The sequence below is a fragment of the Gymnodraco acuticeps genome, unplaced genomic scaffold (assembly GCF_902827175.1).
Source record: "Gymnodraco acuticeps unplaced genomic scaffold, fGymAcu1.1, whole genome shotgun sequence".
NCBI classification, from domain to species: domain Eukaryota; kingdom Metazoa; phylum Chordata; class Actinopteri; order Perciformes; family Bathydraconidae; genus Gymnodraco; species Gymnodraco acuticeps.
Window position 1 is genome coordinate 168417 of NW_022990026.1, and position 25354 is coordinate 193770.

Sequence of the window (25354 nt, forward strand, 5' to 3'; positions counted from 1 at the left end):
CCTTTAGAGAAATTTGCTTTCCTTCGAGGCGGCATGTCCACATCCGTTTCCGGGTCCGAACACCTACGGACAGCCCACTATGCCACACGCCTCCCTACCTAGCTACCTTTTGCCGGTCCGCACCGACTAAGATGGGCTTTACTGTAGCCGAGTTACTTTCTAAAATGCGGAGCCGGGCTTCTATAGCTATGATTCCCGCCTCCAACCTAACAACTATACTACATTTAACACATGTATCGGTACCAGTAAAGGAGGTAGGGGAATAACCAAACATGAGACAGGTAGAGAAGGAAATAGCACCCGAGAGTGGGGAAAAAGCCATGGCTAGCTATCAAGCTAAAGTAGTTACCGTTAAGATAATATAAGCTATCAGCAGCAGAACAGGCACACAGGATACCCGGAGGTGACAACAACCGGAAGTTACAACACGCTTACCGCAATAGTGAAGGTCCGTGTAGAAACACAATTGTCTCGAATGAAGTCTCTAGCTGAAAGTATGTAGAAGGAGTAGCATTTGGTGCAAGGTGTAGGTAAAAGAGGATTTGAAGGCTCCTCCCATTGAGTTCCATGTTAAAAAAAGAGTTTAAAAAGCTGAACATTTCAAAAAGTATAACATATTTTGAAAAAGTTGAAAAATCGATTGCTGAACAGGCTGAACATTTTGATATTTGAATGGTTTCTGTAGCTGAAAGTAGGCTGAAGTTATCAGACGGCAAAGTATTGGTTGAAATAAGAAGAAGATATAAAGATTTGAAAAACTATAGTGGAATGCTGTGGCACAGCATTCACACTAATTAAGAATGCATTGAGGATTATATCTGACAATCTTGCCACCTGTTCAAAAACTATATGTAAACTATAATATATGGGGGTTTTTTGGGTTTTGTGTGCAAAATGTGAAGATGGGAGCAGTTTGTCTAAAGTTTACTTCTCTATGTTCTGAAGAAAGTTACAGACAAATTTAAGATGGGAGTCTATTGGGTGCTAGGTGGACTTTTTGTCACTCAGATCACTATTGGGCCAGAATGGTGTGTCCGTTTGATATGATCAGGGTTGGGTTGTAAAGGAATACATGTAACGGTGTTCAAAAATCTGAAGGACAAGTTTTATAGCTGAAGATAAAATATTTTTAAAAAGTTGAAGGTTTCCCATCGATTCCTGAAAAGGCTGAATAGTTTAATATTTGAATGGTTTCTGTAGCTGAAAATAAGCTGAAGTTATGGAGAGCCAAAGTATTGGCTGAAATAAGAAGAATAAAGATTTAAACAGTATTCGCTAGGGATGGGTACCGTTAAGGTTTTAACGGTACTACTACTTTTATCGATACCGCTTATCGGTCCGGTCTTTTAACGGTTCTCTTATCGGTTCTTTTGGAGAAAAAAAGAAGGTAAACTAACTAAACAAATTGTGAACAAAACTAACATTGCTTTTTATTTAAATGAAATACATAATATTTCACATCAAAAGAAACAACACACATCGTATTAAATAATCTGATGACAGAATAGTAAACAGAATAGCTGAAACTTTAACAAAATAAATATAATCATTAACCCATGTTTGTATCATGTAGTTAACTCTGTGTGTTGCTGCTAGCATACATAACACCTGACGTGGAAACGTTGCTCGTGGATGGGGCTACAGAGCTACTAAAGACAGTCGAACCCGGTGCATTTCTCCGTCTGAATGTGGAGCACTTTTGATAAATGTTTAGACAAATTGCTCGTGTTACCGCCCTTACATGCTAAACTCTTATTGCACTTTTGGCAACGAGCATTTTCCACATCGAGACGGGTAAAGTTTAACCACACCTCGGAGCGCGTTCTCTCCACCATCTCCACCGTGTGTGTGTGTTGCTGCATGTAGCGGCTGCGTGTGTGTAAACTGCCCCGCCCCCTCGCAAGCAGGCGGGGGAGAGAGATCTCTCGCCTGGATTGGAAAGATTGAAAATACTAAAAAGACGCATTTTGCACGCTTTTTGCATATTAGAAACGGAGTTGGCAACACTAAAACTGCAATATAATGTTTGTGTAGCAATAATACATATATTTTTTACATGTCTCCAGTAGCCTACCGATAAAAATACCGTTAACGTTGGAGCTTAACGGTACCACGGTCTTTAATAATTCAGCCCCGGGGCCCGTTTAATACCGGGGCTCGGTACCCATCCCTAGTATTCGCACTAATAAGTTATCACTACAATAAACACATTACATTTTACATTCTGTTGTTGTATATCTTATTCTATGTACTTGTATATAGACTCCTGCAATTGACATGGTCACTTACAACATTCTCTGCATTATTAGGGCCTGAGCACGAAGTGTGTGAATACCTATTGTTATTCGTAGAATTCATGTTATAATAATAATAATGGGTTTCATTTATAAAGCACTTCATATTTGATTTCAAATCCCGAAGTGCTACATATGTTATGATTCCTGTGTGCTGTAAAACCTGTTTTGAGGGCTTTACGACGCCATTCATGCAGCGACTTTTTGCACGGACGGCAGGACCGGTGACAAATTCGACATTCTGGAGTCGATGGGTTCAAATTGTCCAACATGCTCACTAGCGCCACCTATATGTAGAACATTTTTGAAAAATGTACATAGTCGCACCGTAAGTCTGATGGACCTGACATTTTGCACACTTATTCGGGTGGACCTGCTCTACATAAAGTCCTCTTGAACCCCTAAGCTCCGCCTACTTAGCATAATGTTAAAAACAGTGAAATATTATCCTAAATTTCAATTTTTTTAAATCTTAGTATACTGCATCGGTGGAGGGTCAGTAGGAAATGAGCATGTTCAGTTAATAAATATGGCCGCCATTAATCAAAACGCATTAGCAAAAAGGTGTGGCTTAGAAATAAATGCTCATAACTCAACAACGCTAATGCGTTTTGATTAATGGCGGCCATATTTATTATTATCGATTCACCACAGATTTTCGTGGATAGGTTCAGTCTGTGTTGGGGAATAGGCACACCAAAGCATTTTCATTTGGACTATAGGGGGCCCCAAAAACACCGCACATTTCTAACTCAAGAACGGATGGAGGAAATAATTGTTTTTTTTATAGACATACTCTGGGGGTGAGTATGAACTGAGATTCTAAGTGTCGCAACGAATGACAAACGTGGGCGTGGCCTATACAATCTTTTTTAATTGTGATGAGCTACGGACGCGAAACTTGGAACACACGTCACAGCCCACGAACTCTTCGCAACTTTTTTAAAAAACGTACGTTTTAGCAAAAAAGGCTCAGCAGCGCCTCCTATTGTGCGGTAGTCACATATAGCTTCTTCGAGCTACCCGAATCATGGCACAGATTTTCCTAATGGAATTGCGAAAACATTTCAAAATGGCTTCCATTAGCCCCGCCCCCCATAAAGTTGGCCATTTTGAAAAATGTGCGTTTTAGGCACATTTTCGCCGACTCCTCCTAGGGAAATGAGTGGAAAAATTCCAATCCAGGACAAGTTCAGGCCATATCCAATGTGATGCTAAATTGCGAAGGAATAGTCGATCGCTAAAATGGGGAGCTCGTAAGCTAACGGTGAATTTACCTTTTTTTACCCTTTTATGACGATTTCAATGTCACAAATTCACTGAAATGTGCTTCGGACGCAAAACTTGGGACACACGTCACAGCCCACAACCTTTTCGAGAATGTAAAAAAAAGTATTTTGTTAAAACGGCTCAGTCGCGACCCCTATTGTGTGGAAGTTACATATAGTGTCTCCGAACTGCATGCATCTTGGCAGGGACATTCCTCATGGAATTTGCGGACATATCTGAAATTGCCTTCCATTAGCTCCGCCCCCCATAAAGTCGGCCATTTTGAAAAATGTGCGTTTTTCATGCATTTTCAGCACATTTTTGCTAATTCCTCTTAGGGAAATGATGGAAACATTTCAATCCAGGACAAGTTCAGCCCATATCCAATGTGATGCAAAATTGAGAAGGAATAGTCGACCGCTAAAATGGGGAGCTCGTAAGCTAACGGTGAATTTACCATTATTGATGATTTAAATGTCAAAAATTCACTAACATGAGCTTCGAACGCAAAACTTGGGACACATGTCACAGCCTAAGACCTTTTCGAGAATGTAAAAAAAAAAACCTAATCTTTTGTTAAAATGGCTTATTAGCGCCCCCTATTGTGTGGAAGTTACATATAGTTTCTCCGAACTTCACAAATCTTGGCAGAGACATTCCTCATGGAATTGCGGACATATTTCAAATTGCCTTCCATTAGCTCCGCCCCCCATAAAGTTGCCCATTTTGCAAAATGTGCATTTTTCATGCATTTTCAGTTCATTTTTGCGAGCTCCTCCTAGGGAAATGACCAGAAAAATTCCATTCCAGGACAAGTTTAGGCCATATTCAATGCGATGCTAAATTGCGAAGGAATAGTCAGTCGCTCGAACGGGGAGCTCACAGGCTACAATGTACCATTTTCCACCATTTAGATGTCAGATAAGCTACTCTACCTTCCACATCATCACGCACGCACACGCACGCACGCACGCACGTGATGTTGAGTGTTAGTCCAGCAGCTCCCTCTGCTGGCGGGACATGCAATTACAACAGACACATATACACTCCAAAACACACACATGCTCTTAAAGCATATCATCAGGCTACATTCCTTGTATATGTTATGATGTGAAGCACTATTTGGTTTCATGAAAAATATCAACTGTTTATTTGTAGATATCTAATAAAGCAGTGATTCTCAAATGGGGGTACGCGGACCCCTGGGGGTACTGCAGGGGGTACGTGAGATTTCAAAAATACCATGCATGATTACAAAAATAATCTTATTACAATAAGCACAACACACAATTGTATATAAAATATTCCTAGAACCACCAAGGGGGTCCTCATATAAACATGTCAAATGTGTGTATTGTATTTTATAGTTTTTCACAATATATCATTTTGTTCATTGGTTTGTTAAACATATGACTTAAATTGAAAAACTCCTTGGAAAAATCTGTTTTATAAAAACGTTGTTATGTTATTTTTTTTCATGCATGAAGATGAACATATCCTTAGTTTGTTGTGCATGCACGAAGGAGTTAATAAATCACACACTGAGGGAACATCACTACATTGTAATCATTTATATAGGCTTTTTCGATCAAAAATGTTCGGGTCGGCCAGGGGGTACTTGGCTGAGAAAATGTTTCAAAGGGGGTACATTACTGAAAAGAGTTTGAGAAGCACTGTACTAAAGCATACAAATAAAGCGTGTAATGTAGGCCTGTCATTTATATTATTGAGTGATATATATTATACACACTGCACTGGCCTCAGCAGCTGTTCTCACTGTAAATGTCGGCTCACAATTAAAGCAGTTGTATTAACAAAATACATAGCCTAATATCCAGAGGAGATGTGATTAGTGAGTAAACAAACGGTGAAGGGCAGAAAGTCTGATGCACATTTGATTATCTCAAATAACTTATAATCACAACGGGAACAGTTTGCAGAGCTGTGCTTCCTTGACATTTGCTGCGTGCAGATAAGTCCTGCTTTGTTTGACAATGTTGGCAATCAAATTTTTAGATGACATACAGTGTTTCCCACAGATCTGAAATATACTTGGGGGGGTGGTGGTAGCAGGGGGGGGGGGGGGGTTGAGGTGACGTGCAACAACATTAACATTAACCTTTTTGTTGGTCGCTTGTTAGCAGACCCCTCACGCGATGGCAGAGCGAACAGGTACAGGCAGGGCCCATAATGATAGCCCTATAGTTTAAATCTACTACCCACACATGAACATATGGAAATGGGTTACTATTTAAAAAAATAAATGTATTTATCAATGTATTTAGGAACCTATCCATGTGATTTTTAGTGGGGGTCGACCTCAAATCCTCTAGGGGGGTCCAGGGGCATGCCGGTAAGATTTTATTTTTTATTTTGGAGTTAAATGCATCAATCTGGTGCATTTTGAGGGGGAAATAAAGAGACTATAGATCTATGGAAACACCTATATTAAACAGAACTGTATACATTTCAATAATCAAAAAATCATGGCCATAACCAATAACATACCATTTCCAATATGAAAAAAACACTGAAACTTGTTAATTTATTTTTGGTTCATTTATAGTTGTGAGTGTGTCTGTGCTCCTGAATCAGCCTCTCCTGTCTCCCTCCTCTCCCCCCTGCTCCTCTTTGAGGCAGCAGCAAAGACTAGTTCTCTCAACAAGTTTTAAAAGTGTATCTTGCCTTTTTTCACCTAGTTAACTTTTTATTTATTTATTCATGCATATTTTACTAATCACATTACATTTCATTTAGCTGACGCTTTTATCCAAAGCGACTTATAATGACCGATTACAGGGACATTCTCCCTGGAGTAACTAAGGGCTAAGTGCCTTACTCAAGGGCACACTAGTGGTGGTGTTCCTGGCGGGATTTGAACTCACAGCCTTCCGATCTTCAGCCCACCTCACTATCCATTAGACCAGGGGTGCCAAACCTTTTTTGAACCGAGAGCTACTTTTAAAGTTGCCAGTCTGCCAGATCTACCAGTCCAAATAGAGAGGCGTAGCCATTACTGACAGCCTACTACCAGGTAAATACACACTTCTACTTGTATAAAACTGACCTTTGTACGATGAATACTTCATAAAATCCTGCAGATCCTTTATCTTACCTCTTTCTAATCTACACACATACAAGTATTTAACTGAAGTTACACAACAGTGTTGTTGATACAGAGTTGGAGTGTATTCACACGTCACATACTACAGTGGGTAATGTTTTCAAGAAACATTGAACAGTGCTGCCACATATGACACAGGGAAAAAAGAAAAGACTCTGAACCCTTTCTTTGCCATTATATAAAAATAGTGTTGCTACAAAAGTATAAATTAGACTTACTAATAAGACAACTCAGATCTGAAGCTACACAGGAATCTGCTGCCAAAGTGCAATAAAAAAGACAAAATAGAATCAAACCCTTTTTTTCTTGCATTTTAGTAGAGTATAAAAATAAATGCCTTTAAAATAGGATGCAAGCAACACTAGTTTCTTAACCTGAATTGATAATAGACTATAATCAATTTAAGTTTACATTCTTATACCATTTTGTACAATAATTATAATGACTAAGTTCAAACAAACTAAAACTTACAGCTGATTAATAACGGTATCCAACTTGAGTTTTTATTATATCAAAAACCTGTTGAAATGCTACTGTTATTTTTACTGTCCCCAAAAAGCGCGTCGGCAGCCTCCAGGAATGCTTCTTTCACAACTTCGCCGTCTTTGAAAGACTTCATGTGTTTCGCAAGAACGTGACTGACACGATAAGATGCTCTGGTAGCAGCCTTGCTCTTGTTGTTGGGCCTGGTGAAAATGGACTGCTGTGCATTTAGCTGTCCTTTCAGGCCCCTCCCCTTTTGGGAGCGTAGGGCAGAATTAGGAGGGAATTCCGTCTCGTAGCGTTTGTGCACTGTTTTGAAATGCCGCTCCTAAATTACACTTCTTCGATAAAGCCACGCTCGCATTGCAGATGAGAGACAGATGGACTTTGAATTGGAATAGATACAAAAATAATCATCCTCCCACTCGGAGTGAAAATTATATATTTTGGGCTTTTTTTGCTTCTGCCATAATTGCGGTCTTGTGTGTGTGGACTGTCACTCCTGTTGACATGGACAACCTCAGCGAAATAGTGCCCACTGCCCAACAGCCACGCCCAGACACATGGGGTCACGCCGGCCAATCACAAAGCTTTGATGCGTTCAAGTGCATTATTCTGGCACAGGAAGATTATGTTATAGCGACTGTGGCTGCGAGGGAGTGCGGTCGTCTTTCAACCAGAAGGTTGTGGGTTAGATCCCAGCCCATGCAGTCAACATGTCGATGTATCCTTGGGCAAGATACTTAACCCTGAGTTGCTCCCGATGGCATGGCCAACGGTGTGTGAATGTGTATGCATGTTAGGTCCTAGAGTAACATACACTGCTCTGTATGAATGGGTGTGAATGGGTGAAAGACATGTAGTATGTAAAGCGCTTTGAGGGGTCTTAAAGACTGGATAAAGCGCTATATAAGTACAGTCCATTTACCATTTATAGGACATTAACGATAAAACAGAATATTGTTGTTCTATTTTTAGACACATCTCGCGATCGACTGGGAATCTCCCCGCGATCGACCGGTCGATCGCGATCGACTGGTTGGGCGCCCCTGCATTAGACCAATCACTACCCTCTCAAATGGAAATATGTGTTTACATAAATGGTGACCACACCGTTTGAGACCCACTGAGAACTTAGACTAAGTTAACTATCTAAACACTCAGAGTGCTTTACCTCACCTGAGGTTATCCCGAGCTTGAATGACACACAGAGACCAATCAAGGGCTTTGATTTATGATCTGTATGACAGTGGCCATGTCGGCAGGCCACATCATGTAGACAGCCAGTCACCTTCCTAACCGAGTGAAATGACCCGGCAGACCCTTAGTGGCAGCCATGATAAGTCCCGTTCAATTCTCTAGATGAAAGGAAAGGAGGTTTCAAACGTCCTTTATAACCTCCTTTAGATTAGGAACCACTGGACCTCCCTAACAGAAAGGAGAGGAGAAAATGCTGCCCCACAATGCCTTGCAGCCGCAGCATTTGCCGTCACACAACAGTCGGCCGTTCATCGAAACAACCGATTATGACGGAGAAATTATATCATGAAAGTTACGGTACTTATTAAGCATTTTAAAAACGTATGTGGTAAGTTGCCAAAGTGCTTTGTTCTGAACGTTCTTCAGTATTATAATCAAAAAGAGAAATATGAACGTTAGTTTTTACTGAAATGATTAAATAAAGTCAACATTTCACTGAGCTGTGTGGGGTTGTTCAACTTTTAAAAAGATGTTTGAATGGTGATGTACACAGTGATAGATGTTAAGGACTAACGTTTATAATAAATACATTTGTATTGATTTTAAGATCTTTTAATAGTTCATACAATCATACGTATTGGGATCATTTGTCTTGAAACCACCTTCAACAAGTACCGGGTTGCGTTCCGATAATCCAAAAATCAGCTCCTAAGTTCTAACCCTATCTCCTATTCCTTGACCTCTGAGTGAAACGTCACGGGGTTAAGGGATAGTGGATAGGAGAATTCAAAAGGACTTAGGAGAAGAGACCGCGGTACTTTAGAGAATCCGACTGCACTTTCACTCTCCGACGTGTTTATGATGCGCCAGCGGACGTCATGAATGTGCGTCTGCTGCTGTGGGGAAACTATGGAAACTACAGTTTTCTATACAGCGGACTACAACATGGATGTTTAATAAGAACGAGGGACTACTGTAAACTCATCTAGAGACTCTGCACCGTGCTCTGATGCTGTTGCTTTATGCTTTATGAACGTGGACAACAGAGAAACATATTCTTCAGGACCAAAGTTGGAATTGAAATAAAGAAGGAAAGTGAAACTTATGCTCGTCACCCTCTCCCTCCGCTCTACATTAAAACAAATGATCCCAATACGTATGATTGTATGAAAATATCTTAAAATCAATACAGATGTATTTATTATAAACGTTAGTCCTTAACATCTATCACTGTGTATATCACCATTCAAACATCTTTTAAAAGTTGAACAAACCACACACAGCTCAGTAAAGACTGTGAGATGTTGACTTTATTTGATCATTTCAGTAAAAACTAACTTCATATTTCTCTTTTTGATTATAATACTGATGAACGTTCAAAACAAAGCACTTTGGCAACTTACCACATACGTTTCAAAAAGCTTAATAAGCACCGTAACTTTCATGATATCATTTCTCGGTCATAATCGATTGTTTCCGTGAACGGCCGACTGTTGAGTGACGGCAAATGCTGCGGCTGCAATGCATTGTGGGGCAACATTTTCTCCTCTCCTTTCGGTTAGGGGGGTCCAGTGGTTCCTAAGCTAAAGGAGGTTATAAAGGAAGTTTGAAACCTCCTTTCCTTTCATTTGGAGAATTGGAACGGCACTTATCATGGCTGCCAGTGACGTACTTCCGGGTCATTTCACTCCGTTAGGAAGGTTCCTAAGCTAAATGGACTATTGGAATGGGCCCCCGCAGTCTCTTCTCCCAAGTCCTTTTGAATTCTCCTATCGACTATCCCTTAACCCCGTGACGTTTCACTCAGAGGTCAAGGAATAGACGATATGGTTAGACGTTAGGAGCTGATTTTTGGATTATCCGACCTCAACCCTTGACTCCTCTCTTCCCCTCCTCCGGGACTTGACCCGGAAATCGATCAAGACACGCCATTTTGAAGGACGTCCCAATAACTGAAATGCACACGGAGGAGTCGAGGAGCGGTGAGGGAGGAGGGGTGCGGGAGGAGCGGTGAGGGAGGAGGGGTGCGGGAGGAGACGAAAGGGAGGATACACGAGAGCAGACTACGCGGAAGTGTTTTCACTACTCTCGTATAAAAGCCCCGCCCCCACCTTCACAGCTGGTCCATTTCAACAGAGGAAAACCGACAACTGGAAGATGAGTGGAAAAGCGTCACATAAATGTATAAGTGCTGAGAGCTCCGTGGGAATTATTATGTGCAATTCATTTCTTAAGGTTATACTAACAATTTAAGTCATGTTTAATGATCTTTCACGTCACTAAAACATAGCTATTAAGAAAGCTATTTCATAAATGGCTAGATCTTGATAACTAACAATTATTTGTATTGTTTTGTGTTAAGATATTCAGGAGTTCAATTATTTAAAATTCACAATCCTGAATGTGGGTTTCTGGTGAATGTGGGGATCTACAGGACACACATTTTCAGAGTAAAGGCTTTCACATTACTATCATTATATTTTTATTTAAATGTAGGCTACATTTTACACCAAAACGGAACAAAAAAGCAGGACCAACCATCATACATTGAATTCCTTGATTAACAAGAGAAAGATTAATTCATTTAAATAAATATTTAACAATTAATGGGCCGGTTCTAAGGGGTTATTCAGTTAAGCCCGATGAGAGGGGATACAGCTGTGCACATGTCATCATTAACAGACGTCGTTTAAAAGTGAAGTTTGAGTGAACGAGGACATCCCAATTAATACCTGAGGACTCCTCTGTCCTCGCGTCACCTCCTCGTGTCTCTCGCTCGCATCTTACGGAGGCGGAGCTAAGACGCAAGGAAGGAGGCGAGTGAGGGAAAGGAGGAGTCGAGGAGGGGTATTGGGATGAGGCTCAGAGCTGCGTCTCAGGTTGACTATTTTCATTTCCTTCGTCGTCCGTCCTCGGTCTCACCGGAAGTTGATTTGTCTGCGCCATCTTGTCTGAGTACCGTCCCATGGCTCTTATTTCTGCCGGAGGACCGAGGAGCGATAACCAAGGAACCACCAGACCATCCTCCAATGAAATCCTCAGATACTCGCCCCGCCCCCTTATTGTGTATCGCTCACTGATTGGACGATGCAGTGCATGGACTGATCTCATGCTTCTTGACATGAGAGCAGTTTCCCAGCGGAGTGAAGAAAATACATGAAACTCTCACTCACTCCTCAGTCTATACTATGTTTTGTTTCAATTCATGTATCATTTAGTTACATATGTAACAACAAAGTGGTCAACAATCATTATATTCATTTATTGGAAACATTTTCATGATCGCTTTTTTCGTTTATACATTTTAAGAATGGCGTTTATCTTTTTTGAGAATGAGTTCTTATTTTATTTATGGCCTTTTCTCATTTCACTAATTCCCCTCCTCGACTCCTATCCTCGATACTTAGTCCCGCCCACAAGAGATGCGAGCGGAGGAGCCGAGGAGGAGAACTGAGGAGAGAGGAGGGGAAGCAGCAGGCGGTTAGAGAAATGAGAACTCCTCTCCTCTGAGCGGTCATTTTAAAGAGACGTCCATTAATGATGACAGGAGGCACAGCAGCCCTCTGTCTGATGGACAGATGTGTTCATGACCACTTATATATTTACTTTTAATTAATTCACAGTGCGGTATAATGAGACAATAACAGGCTACACACACACACACACACACACACACACACACACACACACACACACACACACACACACACACACACACACACACACACACACACACACACACACACACACACACACACACACACACACACACACACACACACACACACACACACGCACACACACACACACACACACACACACACCACACACACACACACACACACACACACACACACACACACACACACACACACACACACACACACACACACACACACACACACACACACACACACACACACACACACACACACACACACACACACACACACACACACACACACACACACACACACACACACACACACACACACACACACACACACACACACACACAACACACACACACACACACACACACACACACACACACACACACACACACACACACACACACACACACACACACACACACACACACACACACACACACACACACACACACACACACATACCAAGCTGCTTACCTATTGCAGATGCAGTCTTCCCAGCCTGGTGCAGGTCTACAATTTTGTTTCTGGTGTCCTTTGACAGCTCTTTGGTCTTGGCCATAGTGGAGTGTGACTGTTTGAGGTTGTGGACAGGTGTCTTTTATACTGATAACGAGTTCAAACAGGTGCCATTAATACAGTTAACGAGTGGAGGACAGAAAGAAGAAGTTACAGGTCTGTGAGAGCCAGAAATCTTGTTTGTTTGTAGGTGACCAAATACTTATTTTACCAAGGAATTTACCAATTAATTCATTAAAAATCCTACAATGTGATTTCCTGGATTCTTTCCCTCCATTCTGTCTCTCATAGTTGAAGTGTACCTAGGATGAAAATTACAGGCCTCTCTTATCTTTTTAAGTGGGAGAACTTGCACAATTGGTGGCTGACTAAATACTTTTTTTCCCCACTGTATATGTATATATTTATATAAATATATACAATTTCAGAATCAAACAGAGCACTCTCATAATAACGTAACACAATCAGAGACTGGATATACCCCCCCCCCCCCCCCCCTCTCTGGTCGCTACAATGAGGAAAATAAATTACGGGCCAAAAGTTGTATTTACAAGTATTGAAAGTATGCATAGGACACCAAACCAACTGAGACCTGTCTGTCCGCTGCATCTACGCACTGTGCAACACACACACCTACACACTGTACAACACACACACCTACACACTGTACAACACACACACATACACACTGTACCACACACACACCTACACACTGTACCACACACACACCTACACACTGTACAACACACACACCTACACACTGTACCACACACACCTACACACTGTACAACACACACACCTACACACTGTACAACACACACACCTACACACTGTACAACACACACACCTACACACTGTACAACACACACACCTACACACTGTACCACACACACACCTACACACTGTACCACACACACACCTACACACTGTACAACACACACTTACACACTGTACCACACACACCTACACACTGTACAACACACACACCTACACACTGTACAACACACACACCTACACACTGTACAACACACACACCTACACACTGTACCACACACACACCTACACACTGTACCACACACACACCTACACACTGTACAACACACACCTACACACTGTACCACACACACACACCTACACACTGTACCACACACACACCTACACATACCACACACACCTACAGCTCCTAAAGCATAATCAGGATACAGCCGTTGTGTATTTTATTATGTGAAGCACTAAATGGTCTTAGAAAAATATCGACTCTTTGTTTGTAGATATCTACTAAACTAAAGCAAACAAATACAGAGAGTAATGTAGGCCGTTATACTGAGTGATATATATTATACACACTGCTCTGCTTTCTGCACGGACCTCACAGCTGTTCTCACTGTAAACTAGTGCTGTAGCGACGCGTCGACTTCAAAATATCGTCGACGACATATTTCCGCGTCGACGCGTCGCCACCATAGACTGTATATATGGTCGCCACACACACGTGGGTCACCCAAAGCAACAAGCAGTTCGCAATCGCACTTCTAACACAATGGAGACTGAAACGGCTACCAACTCCTCCTCACAGGATTGCGCACGAAGCCCTCAAACGAAAACATCTCGCCCTAGGTCTTCAAAAGCATGGGAATATTTTAAAGTTAGTCCAAAACGCAAATATATTTATATCTCACTGAGACTGCTGCTTGACCGGAAGCAGCAGCTAGCTGTGGTGGCAACCATTAGTAGCTAGCATTTGCTCTCCGATTTTTACATAAAAATGGAATTATGGATTATAAATTCAATAATTTGTTTATACATAGACGTTAAAAACCTATGGATTAACCGATTCAGCCGCGTTTTTTCTCATTTTAATGCCATTGAACACGTATTTTGATCAGATTGACAGCTACGGCGGTGAGACGATCTCCCTAGAAGCTCTGTGAAGGTACGTGTTGTGATGACTGTATTTGCTTCCCCTGTCGCGAGTCCGGATCACTCAGTGATGACACTATGTACCTACATAATCTGTGGAGTCTCAGCTTTAATCGGATATCTTGTATGTGCAGCTACGATAAGTAATAAGGGTACTTTTATCTTGAGTTCTGTGCCAATGTCCGTTAGCATTTTTCGCTCAGGGGTCATTTAGATAGCATTTTAGTTTGCTTCTTATGAGACTTGTGTTTTGTTTTGGTAAACATGGTTTGTATCGTCAGTTAGCTGAGATTATTTCCGTTAATCTGGTATAACACATTAATAGGTTCTTAAATATTAAGATCCCCTGAGACACAGTATCGTGAAAAAAAAAATTTTACATTACGTTTTTTTTACATTACGTTTTTTATGAATTGAACAACAGAAAAATAATCGTTCGATTAGTCGACTAATCGATCAAATAATCGCCCGATTAATCGTTTTCAAAATAATCGTTTCCCCCCAGCACTACTGTAAACATCGCGTCGCGATGAAAGCAGTTACTAAAATAATATCCAGGGGATGCATGCAGAGCTGTCATTGGCTGAGATAAGTCCGGCCGTGCGTCACGACTCTTTAAAACATCTCTGTTCCCGGAAATGCATCCACGGAGGAGCCATCAGTGTCTCCTAGGTTAGAGCTCCTCCAGAGAGCCTCCTCAATGCTTGATGCTCGGTCCTCGATGTGCATTTAGAGAAATTAGATGTCCTTCAACATGGCGCGCTGAAATTCATTTCCGGGTCACTACCGGAGGACCGAGGAGTCGAGGAGGGGGAATTGATGAAATGAGAAAGGGCCCTTGTGTCTCTCCATGCTTCCCTGGTGGGAGGGACTAAACGCAGGGAAGCGACTCAAGTGAGGGACGCCAGGATTCCATTTAATCGACCTGAGATGCAGGGCAGGACGTGAACATATGACAAATGACAAACGGCTAATTTCGGAGGACTCGCTCGCGTCTGCTTGATGCTGGGACGACCGGCGACCCTCCCCGACAGGCGCGAAGGTTCACACACAACTGCGTGCCCCGTCTGTGACCGCAGTTTTAATTTAGCTTATTATATTTATTTATTTTTTCTGACATGTATTTAGTTTACTTCATCTGCATTACTTGCACATTGGTCTTGCAACATAATCTGCTAAATCTTATTCTAATCTATTCTACTCTTCTTGTTTTATTGTTGTATTGTTTAATTCCTATATAGGGGTGCACATCACTTTTTTGCCCTGGTTCTCAAAGGAGCACCTGGAGATGTTGCTTGGTGCTCATCCTTAAAATGAAATAAACCGTAACTTTTGAGGGGTCTTGACTTTATTTGCCAGACACACGGCACTGAACACACATGCAGAGGTGAACACAGAACACACATGCAGAGGTGAACACAAGACAACATTAGCACGAGCAGTAATCCTACAAGCTGTCATCACTACCCTCCTGACTGTTCTCCTCACTGTCTTCCTCTCTGTCAGACATGGTAGCTGATGATGTAGGCCTACTTCTTTCTCTCTGGTTGAGTCTGCGATTAGCTGCTTGCATCCACAAGTCAACAGCTGGTTTTGGGTCGAAAGTCTCTGTTGTCATCTTAGACAAGTGGATGTAATCAAATAAGTATGTGAACATAACCAATAACCTACCATAGCCAATAACAAATGAATGTAACTTATTTTATTTGTGTTGTTCATTCATATCTTATTTTACCTTAATATTTATTTATTTATGCATTTTTTTTATCTTTCCAGATTTAAAGGATATGTCTGGTTTACTGTCCTATAGTATACATTGGAATGATTTCAAACCTGTTTATCCCAATAATTATAAAGGAGTGCCTTGGAAATATGTGCTTACATAAATTGTGATCAAAACGTTTGAGACCCACTGAGATAACTTAGACTAAAGTGAACTATCTAAACACTCAAGAGTCCTTTACCTCACTGAGCCTCTCAGTCTGACTGGAGAGGACTCTCCCTCCACATCATTGTAGAAACATCTTCTTCTTATATCCGTTAGAGCAGCTAGCACCAGATGCTAATAACAACTGCGCCAGAACCGGTGCACCCTCCCTCTCTCCCTCGCTCACTCGCATTTTGGCTGTGAGCTGCGGGCGCCAGATAAGCCAACATCCCCCATTTTCATCACTTACAGCGCCCATCGTACAGGGCAGATGAAACGTGTAACCGGAGTGAAAAGGATGTTACATTTACTTAATTATGAATGTTGTTACATCAAGGCCGAAAATTAGGATGAGCCCCAACGGTCAAAAATGTTTTTTTCCCTCCCAGAGCTGCCAGCGCAGCGCCTCCACAGATCTGGCGCCCTCGGCGAATATCTATAACGCCAGTGCGACGGGCCGGCCCTGAGTTCATATGCAACTCGCAAATATCTTTCTCTCTCTCCTCTCTTTTCTCGTCTCTCTTCTCTTTTCTTCTCTCTATCTCTCTCCTCTCTTCTCTCTCTCTCTCTCTCTCTCCTCTCTCTCTCTTAATGTTGGTACACAAATGCGCCTTTTTTCAAATGACCCGGTGCTCTTTTTTTGGCGCACCTGCGCACCAGTTATGTGCAGCCCTGTATATAACTATGTTGCAATGTTGGGAATTGTCATTGCCATTTCTAGACTGTAGCCACTGTGCATATGACATAAAGCCTTTGAATCTTGAATCTTTTAAACTAAGTCATGTTTAATTGTATCTCTTTTGATCAGTTACTTTCCCTAAGGGCTTCATAAGAGGCATATACTAAAACACACAATCAATACATTTCGCTAAAAATAATTGGGTGAAAACTGCAAGAGTTAACATATTTGTCAAAAATATTAAGTTGAAAAATGCAGATAATATTATATAACAAATGCAATGACTGAACTGAAACAGTTTTTTGAGACCTGTATGACGATGATTTGAAAACCACCTACTGTATCTTTACTAGATCTCATAAAGTTTGGGTTCATTAACAAGTTTATTGTATGCAAGTGTTTTGTAGGTGTATTATCTTACAGTAGAGGCGTGCATTAGGAATTCATATTCGTCCCTGTCCTCAGCCATCACCTCCTCTAACAGACGGGCAGATGATGGACAGCCCTCTGGCTTGTTCTTCTTCAACATGAACCTGATGGATCAGATGTTTGTTTAGGTTAATAAAGTTAAAAAGTAGTGATTAAAAACATAATGATTGCAAAAAACGTACATAACAAGATTTCAAAAGTTGGATGTTTTAAGTCTGTGATCTTTAGTGCTGATGAGAGTTTACCGTTGCTTGAGCTTGGAGGGCTTCTCCTGGGTATAATCTTTGTGGTTGTTGAATTCGTCTCTCTCAGGTCCATTGGGTCCATTGTGACCGTTAGAAGACTTCATCAGGACCTCAAAGTCTGACACAGTTTCAAAGTCTTCCAGATCCTGCAGAAATAGACAGTGAACACACCACACACATTTCCATTATTTACCCAACCCTACTGTTTGCTCTTCAAGAAAGAAATGAAAGATAATGCAAAGCAGCTGAATAAAAACAATTTAAACTCCTTGACATTGCATATGAGTGTGTGTTACACACAAAGTACTTTATCTGTCAATCAATGTTTATATTTCTGTGTATGCATGAACACTGTACATGTCAGTGTGTTTTAGGTCCTGTTACCTTCTTTGGTGTGAAGAGGCTGTCGTTAGCTGAGGATCTAGAAAAGGATTCTGCACACTCTATGGGCATGCTCAATCTGTACAAGGTGATGTCAGTGTAACTGTTCTGTGAGCCAAATGACCTCTGGGTGACCTTTAGGCAAGGACACGACTCCCCTGTCCCATCTATCCTCGTCACCTGAAACAGAAGGACAAATCAAAAAGAGTGAGTTCTCCCAATGGTGTCCACTTTTCAGCTTGGCTTATTTTTTCAGTAGTTTATGGTACAGTTGTGGGGGGGGGGGAATATTCGTCAAAAGTCTGAAACAATGACCCTAAATATTCTACCAAAAACTTTAAGCGGATTTGATCAGATGCTATTTAGTTCTGAGTGTGCACTGCAGGTGTCCCCCATCCCTCACCTCTATGTGTTGGTGGTTGGGGGGCACAGGTACAAACTGAGGCATCCTCTTGCTGAGCCACATGGTGACGTCCCGGTTCATGTTGACAGCAAACGGCTCGTAGCCTTCCTGCAGGCCGCAGATGGTGAAGTACTTCAGAGTGCTGACGTCTTTACCGAAGTTCATTCGTCCCACCTGACATACACCCAGACTGCACACTGGGATAAAACCTGGAGATAAACAGAAGATATTAATCACTAACATGAAGCCTTTTGTGCATTACTATCAAACACTTTCCATAAAGGAATACCATAAAGAACCATTTGCAACTAAATATACAGTTGATCAATTGAGAAATTAAAGCAATATTTTCAGTTTTCCTTCAGTAAAAGGTCAAGTGTGACATGACTCTTGTTTCGAAAGGGTTAACAACAGTAGTAGAAAAGCAAGATTTAAACTGCTCAATAGTTTGATGGTGGTCCTTGTTGTGAGTCAGGGCTGCAAGTTATTCAATTGTCAAAATTGTGTGTGACGGTCTATGATGCAGCACTGACCTTCACCAACTTCAAAGTCCTTGAAGGCCAGCTCTGATCCGGAGTCATCCAGTAGCACTTCTCCATTGTGTGTGAACATCATGGTGTGTTCGTTCAGATCCACCATGCAGCCCATCACATCCCCTGTCTGCCAGGCGCGCCCAAAGTGCTCGTTACCCTGGTGCCAGCGCTGGACCTAAGAGAAAAACCTTCCCCATTAATACCTATTTGGACAATATTTTAAAACAGGAAAATGTATTCAGTGCAGTGCCAGAAACTCCAGAAAAGTCCAGTTACCTTAAAGCCATCAAATACAAAGGCCTGGTCATCAGACCCCAGCTCCTGGTCCGGGAGGCACCCTGGCCTGGCCCAGCCCACCCTCATCTCTCCTGCTGTTAATACCTGCAGGAGAATCAGGAAACGGGTATATTTCAGGACCAGTAAAAGAGTTGTGGAGACATTTGACACTAAACATAGTTGGTTTAGTGAGTAGAACACAGTCTGAACAGTGTTGTGAAGACTCTTAAGTTAAGAAAAATACTTTGTTATAACCTGAAAGTTCATATCTACAGAGAAATACTAACATGCCTCTTCTTACCTCCAGCTCAAAGTACCACTTCCCAGCATTGACACAGTAGGTTTTTTCTGCTCTGTAAATGCGGAACCTCTCAGCAGACATGTTGCTGGGGTCAGACTGAGCCGCTGGATAAAAAGAAAGCAGGGACGGAAAGTCAGAAACCTGACGAGGAATAACCTGGGTACCTCATCATCATGGAAACAATACGAATGATCATAATGCGGTTATTTTGAATAATAAATTAAGTCATTTTCCCACAGAACAAACAAATTATACAAAGAAAATATATTGAAGTTGTTGAATGATAAGTCAGTGAAGGGTCTCACCGTGGTCCTGGTCTGGAGCTTCCAGGTTGTATCCATATCCCAGCAGAGTCCTGACGGCCTCTCTCAGACTGTCTTTGTTGGACTTCTTGGTCCTCTCATCCAGCAGAACGTAGGGCACCAGGCGGGGGTTTCTACGGTTCTTCACATCCTGGAAAGAGTCCCAAGCCAGAAAAATAAAAGTAAACCACCATTTACTTTATAGGAACGCAGTGCAGGGTACAAAAGTGAAACAGCAGTGTTCACCCCTCCCTTAGGACCATTACTGAGCAGTCTATAGGCAACAGTCATTAACCCCTTCTGAGAGTTTGCTGGCAATGTCAACTTCATGCTAATCCCATGCAATCCTCGGATAAAAACATGCAGTTTTTGAACAGTTATTTGTGCAATTGTTTGAAACTGAACTTCACTTTCTGAAAATGACGTTGCCTCTAGGATTATCCCAGTTATATGAAACTTTACATCTGAAAAACTAGAGACCTAGGGCCTGAAAGAGGTATGGCTCTCCTATTTTAAACAATAAAAGTTCCAAACCAAAGTGTTCGCCATCCAATTGCCAAAAAAAGGAGGCCAAAATGTTTGGAATACCAAATAACAACTTACATTTTTCCTTGGTCTTTCTCAAGGTGTTTATATGTTATGTTTTATTTGCAGGGATTTATTAGCAATTGTCTGACAGTTTACAAGTGGTAAACATTCTTAAAATGTAGCACCAAATCCAAACTAAGCGCTCAGTATTAAGATATTGTGTAACCGTCTCTTACCTGTTGAATGCCATAGGTCCAGCCCTGGCGGATGCGATCCCGTGCCCAGACGTTGTGTGCGTTCTCAGCCAGTCTGTCCACCATGGCCTCCTGGGTGGAGGTCAGTTTGATGTGGCTCAGGTCCAGAGGAGCAGGTTTATACCCGCCGGACAACTCATAGCTGCACGGATAGATTAGAATCAAGAAGAATCCCACCTTATTGGCATTACTTATTTCTTTATCATACTGATGTTGGGTGACTCACGTTTGTGACAGCTTCATGCTCTTGACTTTCTCTACAGCGTGTTCATCTGCAAGGCCAACATGGCAACCCAAGGCCAGGAGAGTTCTGTAACATAAACAAATAAACATAATTAAACAGGTGATTTAGTGGTCAGGTGTTTAATACTGACACAAGCATGTAACCATCACCATTACTTCTATATACTGCACAGACACTAATAGGTGAGTCAACTACCTGGTCCACAGAACATCATTTGCTAATGTACAGTACAAGTATAAAGTGTTAATGGTGTCACAGATCAACATTTAAATTAATTGTTATTTAATGTCTGATATATTACTTGAGAGTCTCCAGAGACATCTGTAAGTTGTAGCTGCGTTCTTGTTCAGGAAGCTTTGAGAACTCAACCAGACAGGGGTGTTGCCGCTTGTTATCGTCTCGTACCTGAATCACACGGAAAAGAAAGAGCAACGGTTAGGGCAGAAAGAGAGCCTGCTGTTTGGCATCCCTCTCAGGACACAGAGAACCATGGGACGCCTGGAGGAATGTAGTTATAGAACTGGAGTTACGTCAATAACTCTGTTCTCTAATAGGTTTCACTTCTGAGTGTTTGGGATTTGTAGTTTCTGAATATACTGCCATAGAACTGGGCAACAACTGATGACCCTCTTGGGGCTGAGGCAGAGCACTGAAAGAGTCCCAGAGGTGGATGACTGACTGGATGGTTTGACAAATGACTGCAGAGACTCGGAAACGCTGTATTTAAAACACACTGTAATGACCTTAAAGTAAGCATTCAGCCTCAGCCTGTGAAGGAGGTGTAATTGAACACATGCAGTGGTTGATAATGAAAATAAACGGAACCTCACATGTTCTTTTATCTGTAACAGATTTTTACTTCCTCTTTTTTCCTGCCTGTTTTATTGTCTTTCCTGGCCTTATTAATTTCACCTACTTCAATTAGTATAATAATAATAATAAATTATATTTCTATAGCGCTTTTCTTGAACCCAAAGACGCTTTACATTTGGGAGGGAGGGTAGACAAACACAACTAAAACAAAACAAAAAAGAAACAAAGACACAAAACAAAACAGAAAAGCAGTCAGGAGGAAGTTGGTTGAGACGGGGGGGGGGGGGGGGGGGCTTATGGATACAGAGTTGAAGAGGTGGATTTTGAGGCGGGACTGGAACAGGGTGAGGGACTCAGACTCACGGAGGTCTTGGGGGAGGGAGTTCCAGAGCTTTGGGGCTGCCACAGAGAAGGCTCTGTCCCCGAAGCTCCGGAGTTTGGCCTTGGGGATGGAAAGCAAATTGGCTGAGGTGGATCTGAGGGACCGGGGTGGTTGGTAGAGGATGAGGAGGTCAGTGAGGTAGGGGGGGGGGGGGGGGGGGGGGGGGGGGGGGGGGGGGCAGATGGTGGAGGGCTTTGAAAGTGAGGACCAGGAGTTTGTAATGGATGCGGTGTGAAACGGGGAGCCAGTGGAGTTCTTTGAGGACCGGGGTGATGTGATGCCATGATTTGGTGTGGGTGAGGAGTCTGGCGGCTGCGTTCTGGACACGCTGGAGTCTATTGAGGGATGTAGTGCTGATGCCGTAGAGGAGTGAGTTGCAATAGTCAAGGCGGGAGGAGATGACGGCGTGAATGAGTCGCTCAGCTGCAGGGCGGTGAGAGAGGGACGGAGTTTGGCAATATTGCGGAGGTGGAAAAATGAGGTTTTTACAACTTGACGGATGTGGGGCTCGAGGGAGAGGGTGGGTCAAATATAACGCCACGGTTGCGTGCCTGGGTGGAGGGGGAAACAGGGATGCCATCAATGGTGACTGTCAGGTTGGGGGTTTTGCTGAGGGTGGATTTGGAGCCGATGAGGAGGAGTTCAGTTTTATTGCTGTTGAGTTTGAGGAAGTTGTGTTGCATCAAGGATTTGATTGCAGTCACACAGGATTCGATGTGGGTAAGGGGGGGGGGGGGGGGGGGGGGGGGGGTTGTGGGGGGATTTGGTGCTGAGGTAAATCTGTGTGTCGTCAGCGTAACAGTGAAAGTCCAGGTTGTATTGGCGGAGAATCTGACCAAGGGGGAGGATGTAGATGATGAAGAGGAGGGGGCCGAGTACTGAACCTTGGGGAACACCTTGGGTGACTGAAGCTGTGGCAGAGGAGTGGTTGTTGAGGGAGATGAATTGGGATCTGTCGGAGAGGTAGGACTGGAGCCACCTGAGTGCAGTACCTTCGATACCGATATCCTGTAATATATATATATATATATAATATAATAATAATATATAGTATGTAATCACCTAACCCCCTGTCAGAGGTGGAAGAAGTACTCAGATCTAAAGTAAAAGTAGAAGTACCAGAGTGTAAGAATACTCTGTTACACTGTACACCGACACTAAGTACAATTCCTGCAATCAAATGTTACTCAAGTAAAAGTAGCAAAGTATTAGCATCAAAATATACTTAAAGTAGTGACAGTAAAAGTAGTCGTTGTGCAGATTGGTCCATTTCAGAATAATATAGATGATATGTTTTATAATGATTGATCATGAAAGTGTTCTCAAAGCTGGTAAAGGTGCAGCTAGTTTGAATGGCTTTGTATACTGCAGGGTAGCTTGTGGATTTACTCCAGGTGGAACTAAAGTCTGATTTAAGACTAGTCTCACATCATTAAGACTAGAACAAAGAAATTGAAATACTCAAGTACAAATCCCTCAAAATTGTACTTCAGTACAGCACTTGAGTAAATGTACTTAGTTACTCTATTCCTCTGCCCCAGGTACACCTGCACTTTAGTGCCTCATTGATTCAGCTTGTATCTCAGTCCTGCTTTCTGTTAGTCTTGGTCAAATCCTTGTAGTCCTTTGTAAGTGATCATGACGTTCTGTCCTGTTTTGCCTTGCCTTGTCTAGATCAAACTGCCTTGTCTAGAAAGGTATTATCTGTTAAGTGCTCACGTGTTCTGCATTTGGTTCCACCTTGCTCCCTCTACCCCCCACGTCAGGACAGGGAGATAAAGTTTCTGTTGAAACAGAGTGGTGTAATCTCTGATGTGCAGAGCACAGATGAGTAGCTAATGAGCAGGCTCTTAGTTCTGTCGTCTCATTCAGACCTGAAAGCAGATTTACTGAAAGAGACAGATTTAGCACATGGTGCGATGTTGCTGCTGTGAAAACACAATGAGCTGCACTGTTGGATAATAAACACAAGAAGACTGATTTGTGTTTTCTTACAGGCTGCATTGAAAGATTTCTAAAACTTAATTTGCTATTGAGGCTTTAATCTGAATTAATTATAACATTTAATACATTTTATCTTCAGTTTAATTGTATTTGGTAAACAATGATGGTCTTTACTTTATACAGTATTCATCCACAATGTTCAGATACACGTTTATCATAAAAGGAGGAAACAGCTGGTGAAATTATAAATGTAGCTGTCAATTTAGTTTCTGATTATTTTGTGAGCACAGGGAACAGGAACAAGGATTTACAGCATAGACTGATCTGATATGAGAAGAACCCCACTAATTGGTTTATTCTCAACCTCATTGTTTCATTGATATCATTTTCTGTGAGCATAGGAGATGATACTCACATGACACATGTATTACAGCTTAGTGGAAGAAGGCCTGCATTTCATTTAGTCAAAGTCAAAGTTAACTTTATTGTCAATCTTCCAGTTTGTGTGTACAGACAGAGAGATCGAAATACCCACAATCCAGAATATAAAAATAAATGTATATAAACCTATAAAAATATGTGTGCAAATATGTATATATATTAGGGCTGTCAGTCGATTAAAATATTTAATCGCGATTAATCGCAAATTAATCGCACATTTTTTATCTGTTTTAAATGTACCTTAGAGGAATATTTTTCAAGTTTGTAATACTCTTATCAACATATGAGTGGACAAATATGCTTTATGCTAATGTTTATTATCATTTGAACAATGACAAATATTCTCATGAATATTAAACACAACAACTTCTGAACATTACAAATATTCGCCTCAATTCAACCTGGAGCCTCTAATACAATAAAAATGGTGTGTGTGTGTGTGTGTGTGTGTGTGTGTGTGTGTGTGTGTGTGTGTGTGTGTGTGTGTGTGTGTGTGTGTGTGTGTGTGTGTGTGTGTGTGTGTGTGTGTGTGTGTGTGTGTGTGTGTGTGTGTGTGTGTGATGGATCGTTGGAGCTATGTGCAACTCAAGGCATATGCTCGAACGGGAGCTGCCTGGACGCTGCAATCATGTTGCGCACTATCCGTGCTGAGTGTGCTGACTTTTCGTACAATGTCCCACTGTCTGGCTTCCTGGATAAAGTCAAGTGCTCGGCGCAGTTGTGGCGAAATGTCGCTCCTCTGTTTTCATTTAAACAGCTCCATATCCGTTAGCGCAGCTAGCTAGCACCAGA

The 25354-nt window shown here is 41.9% G+C and overlaps 1 protein-coding gene across 12 annotated transcripts in view; it reads right to left on the bottom strand.

The window, feature by feature from the left end:
• Positions 1-25354, bottom strand: part of ryr2a (ryanodine receptor 2a (cardiac)) — a 332105-nt gene that overhangs the window by 133068 nt on the left and 173683 nt on the right. For 6 of the 12 annotated variants that reach the window (XM_034214890.1, XM_034214889.1, XM_034214887.1 and 3 more), the window contains 11 exons: positions 21284-21387; positions 20965-21048; positions 20721-20880; positions 19960-20107; positions 19655-19758; positions 19354-19458; positions 19078-19252; positions 18545-18753; positions 18145-18321; positions 17761-17906; positions 17508-17619 (listed from right to left, as the gene is read on the bottom strand). In XM_034214890.1, the coding sequence (XP_034070781.1) occupies positions 17508-17619; positions 17761-17906; positions 18145-18321; positions 18545-18753; positions 19078-19252; positions 19354-19458; positions 19655-19758; positions 19960-20107; positions 20721-20880; positions 20965-21048; positions 21284-21387 (1524 nt within the window). Of the gene's footprint in view, positions 1-17507; positions 17620-17760; positions 17907-18144; positions 18322-18544; positions 18754-19077; positions 19253-19353; positions 19459-19654; positions 19759-19959; positions 20126-20720; positions 20881-20964; positions 21049-21283; positions 21388-25354 lie in introns of all 12 variants that reach the window. The other 6 variants (XM_034214888.1, XM_034214884.1, XM_034214886.1 and 3 more) reach the window with 1 other exon arrangement.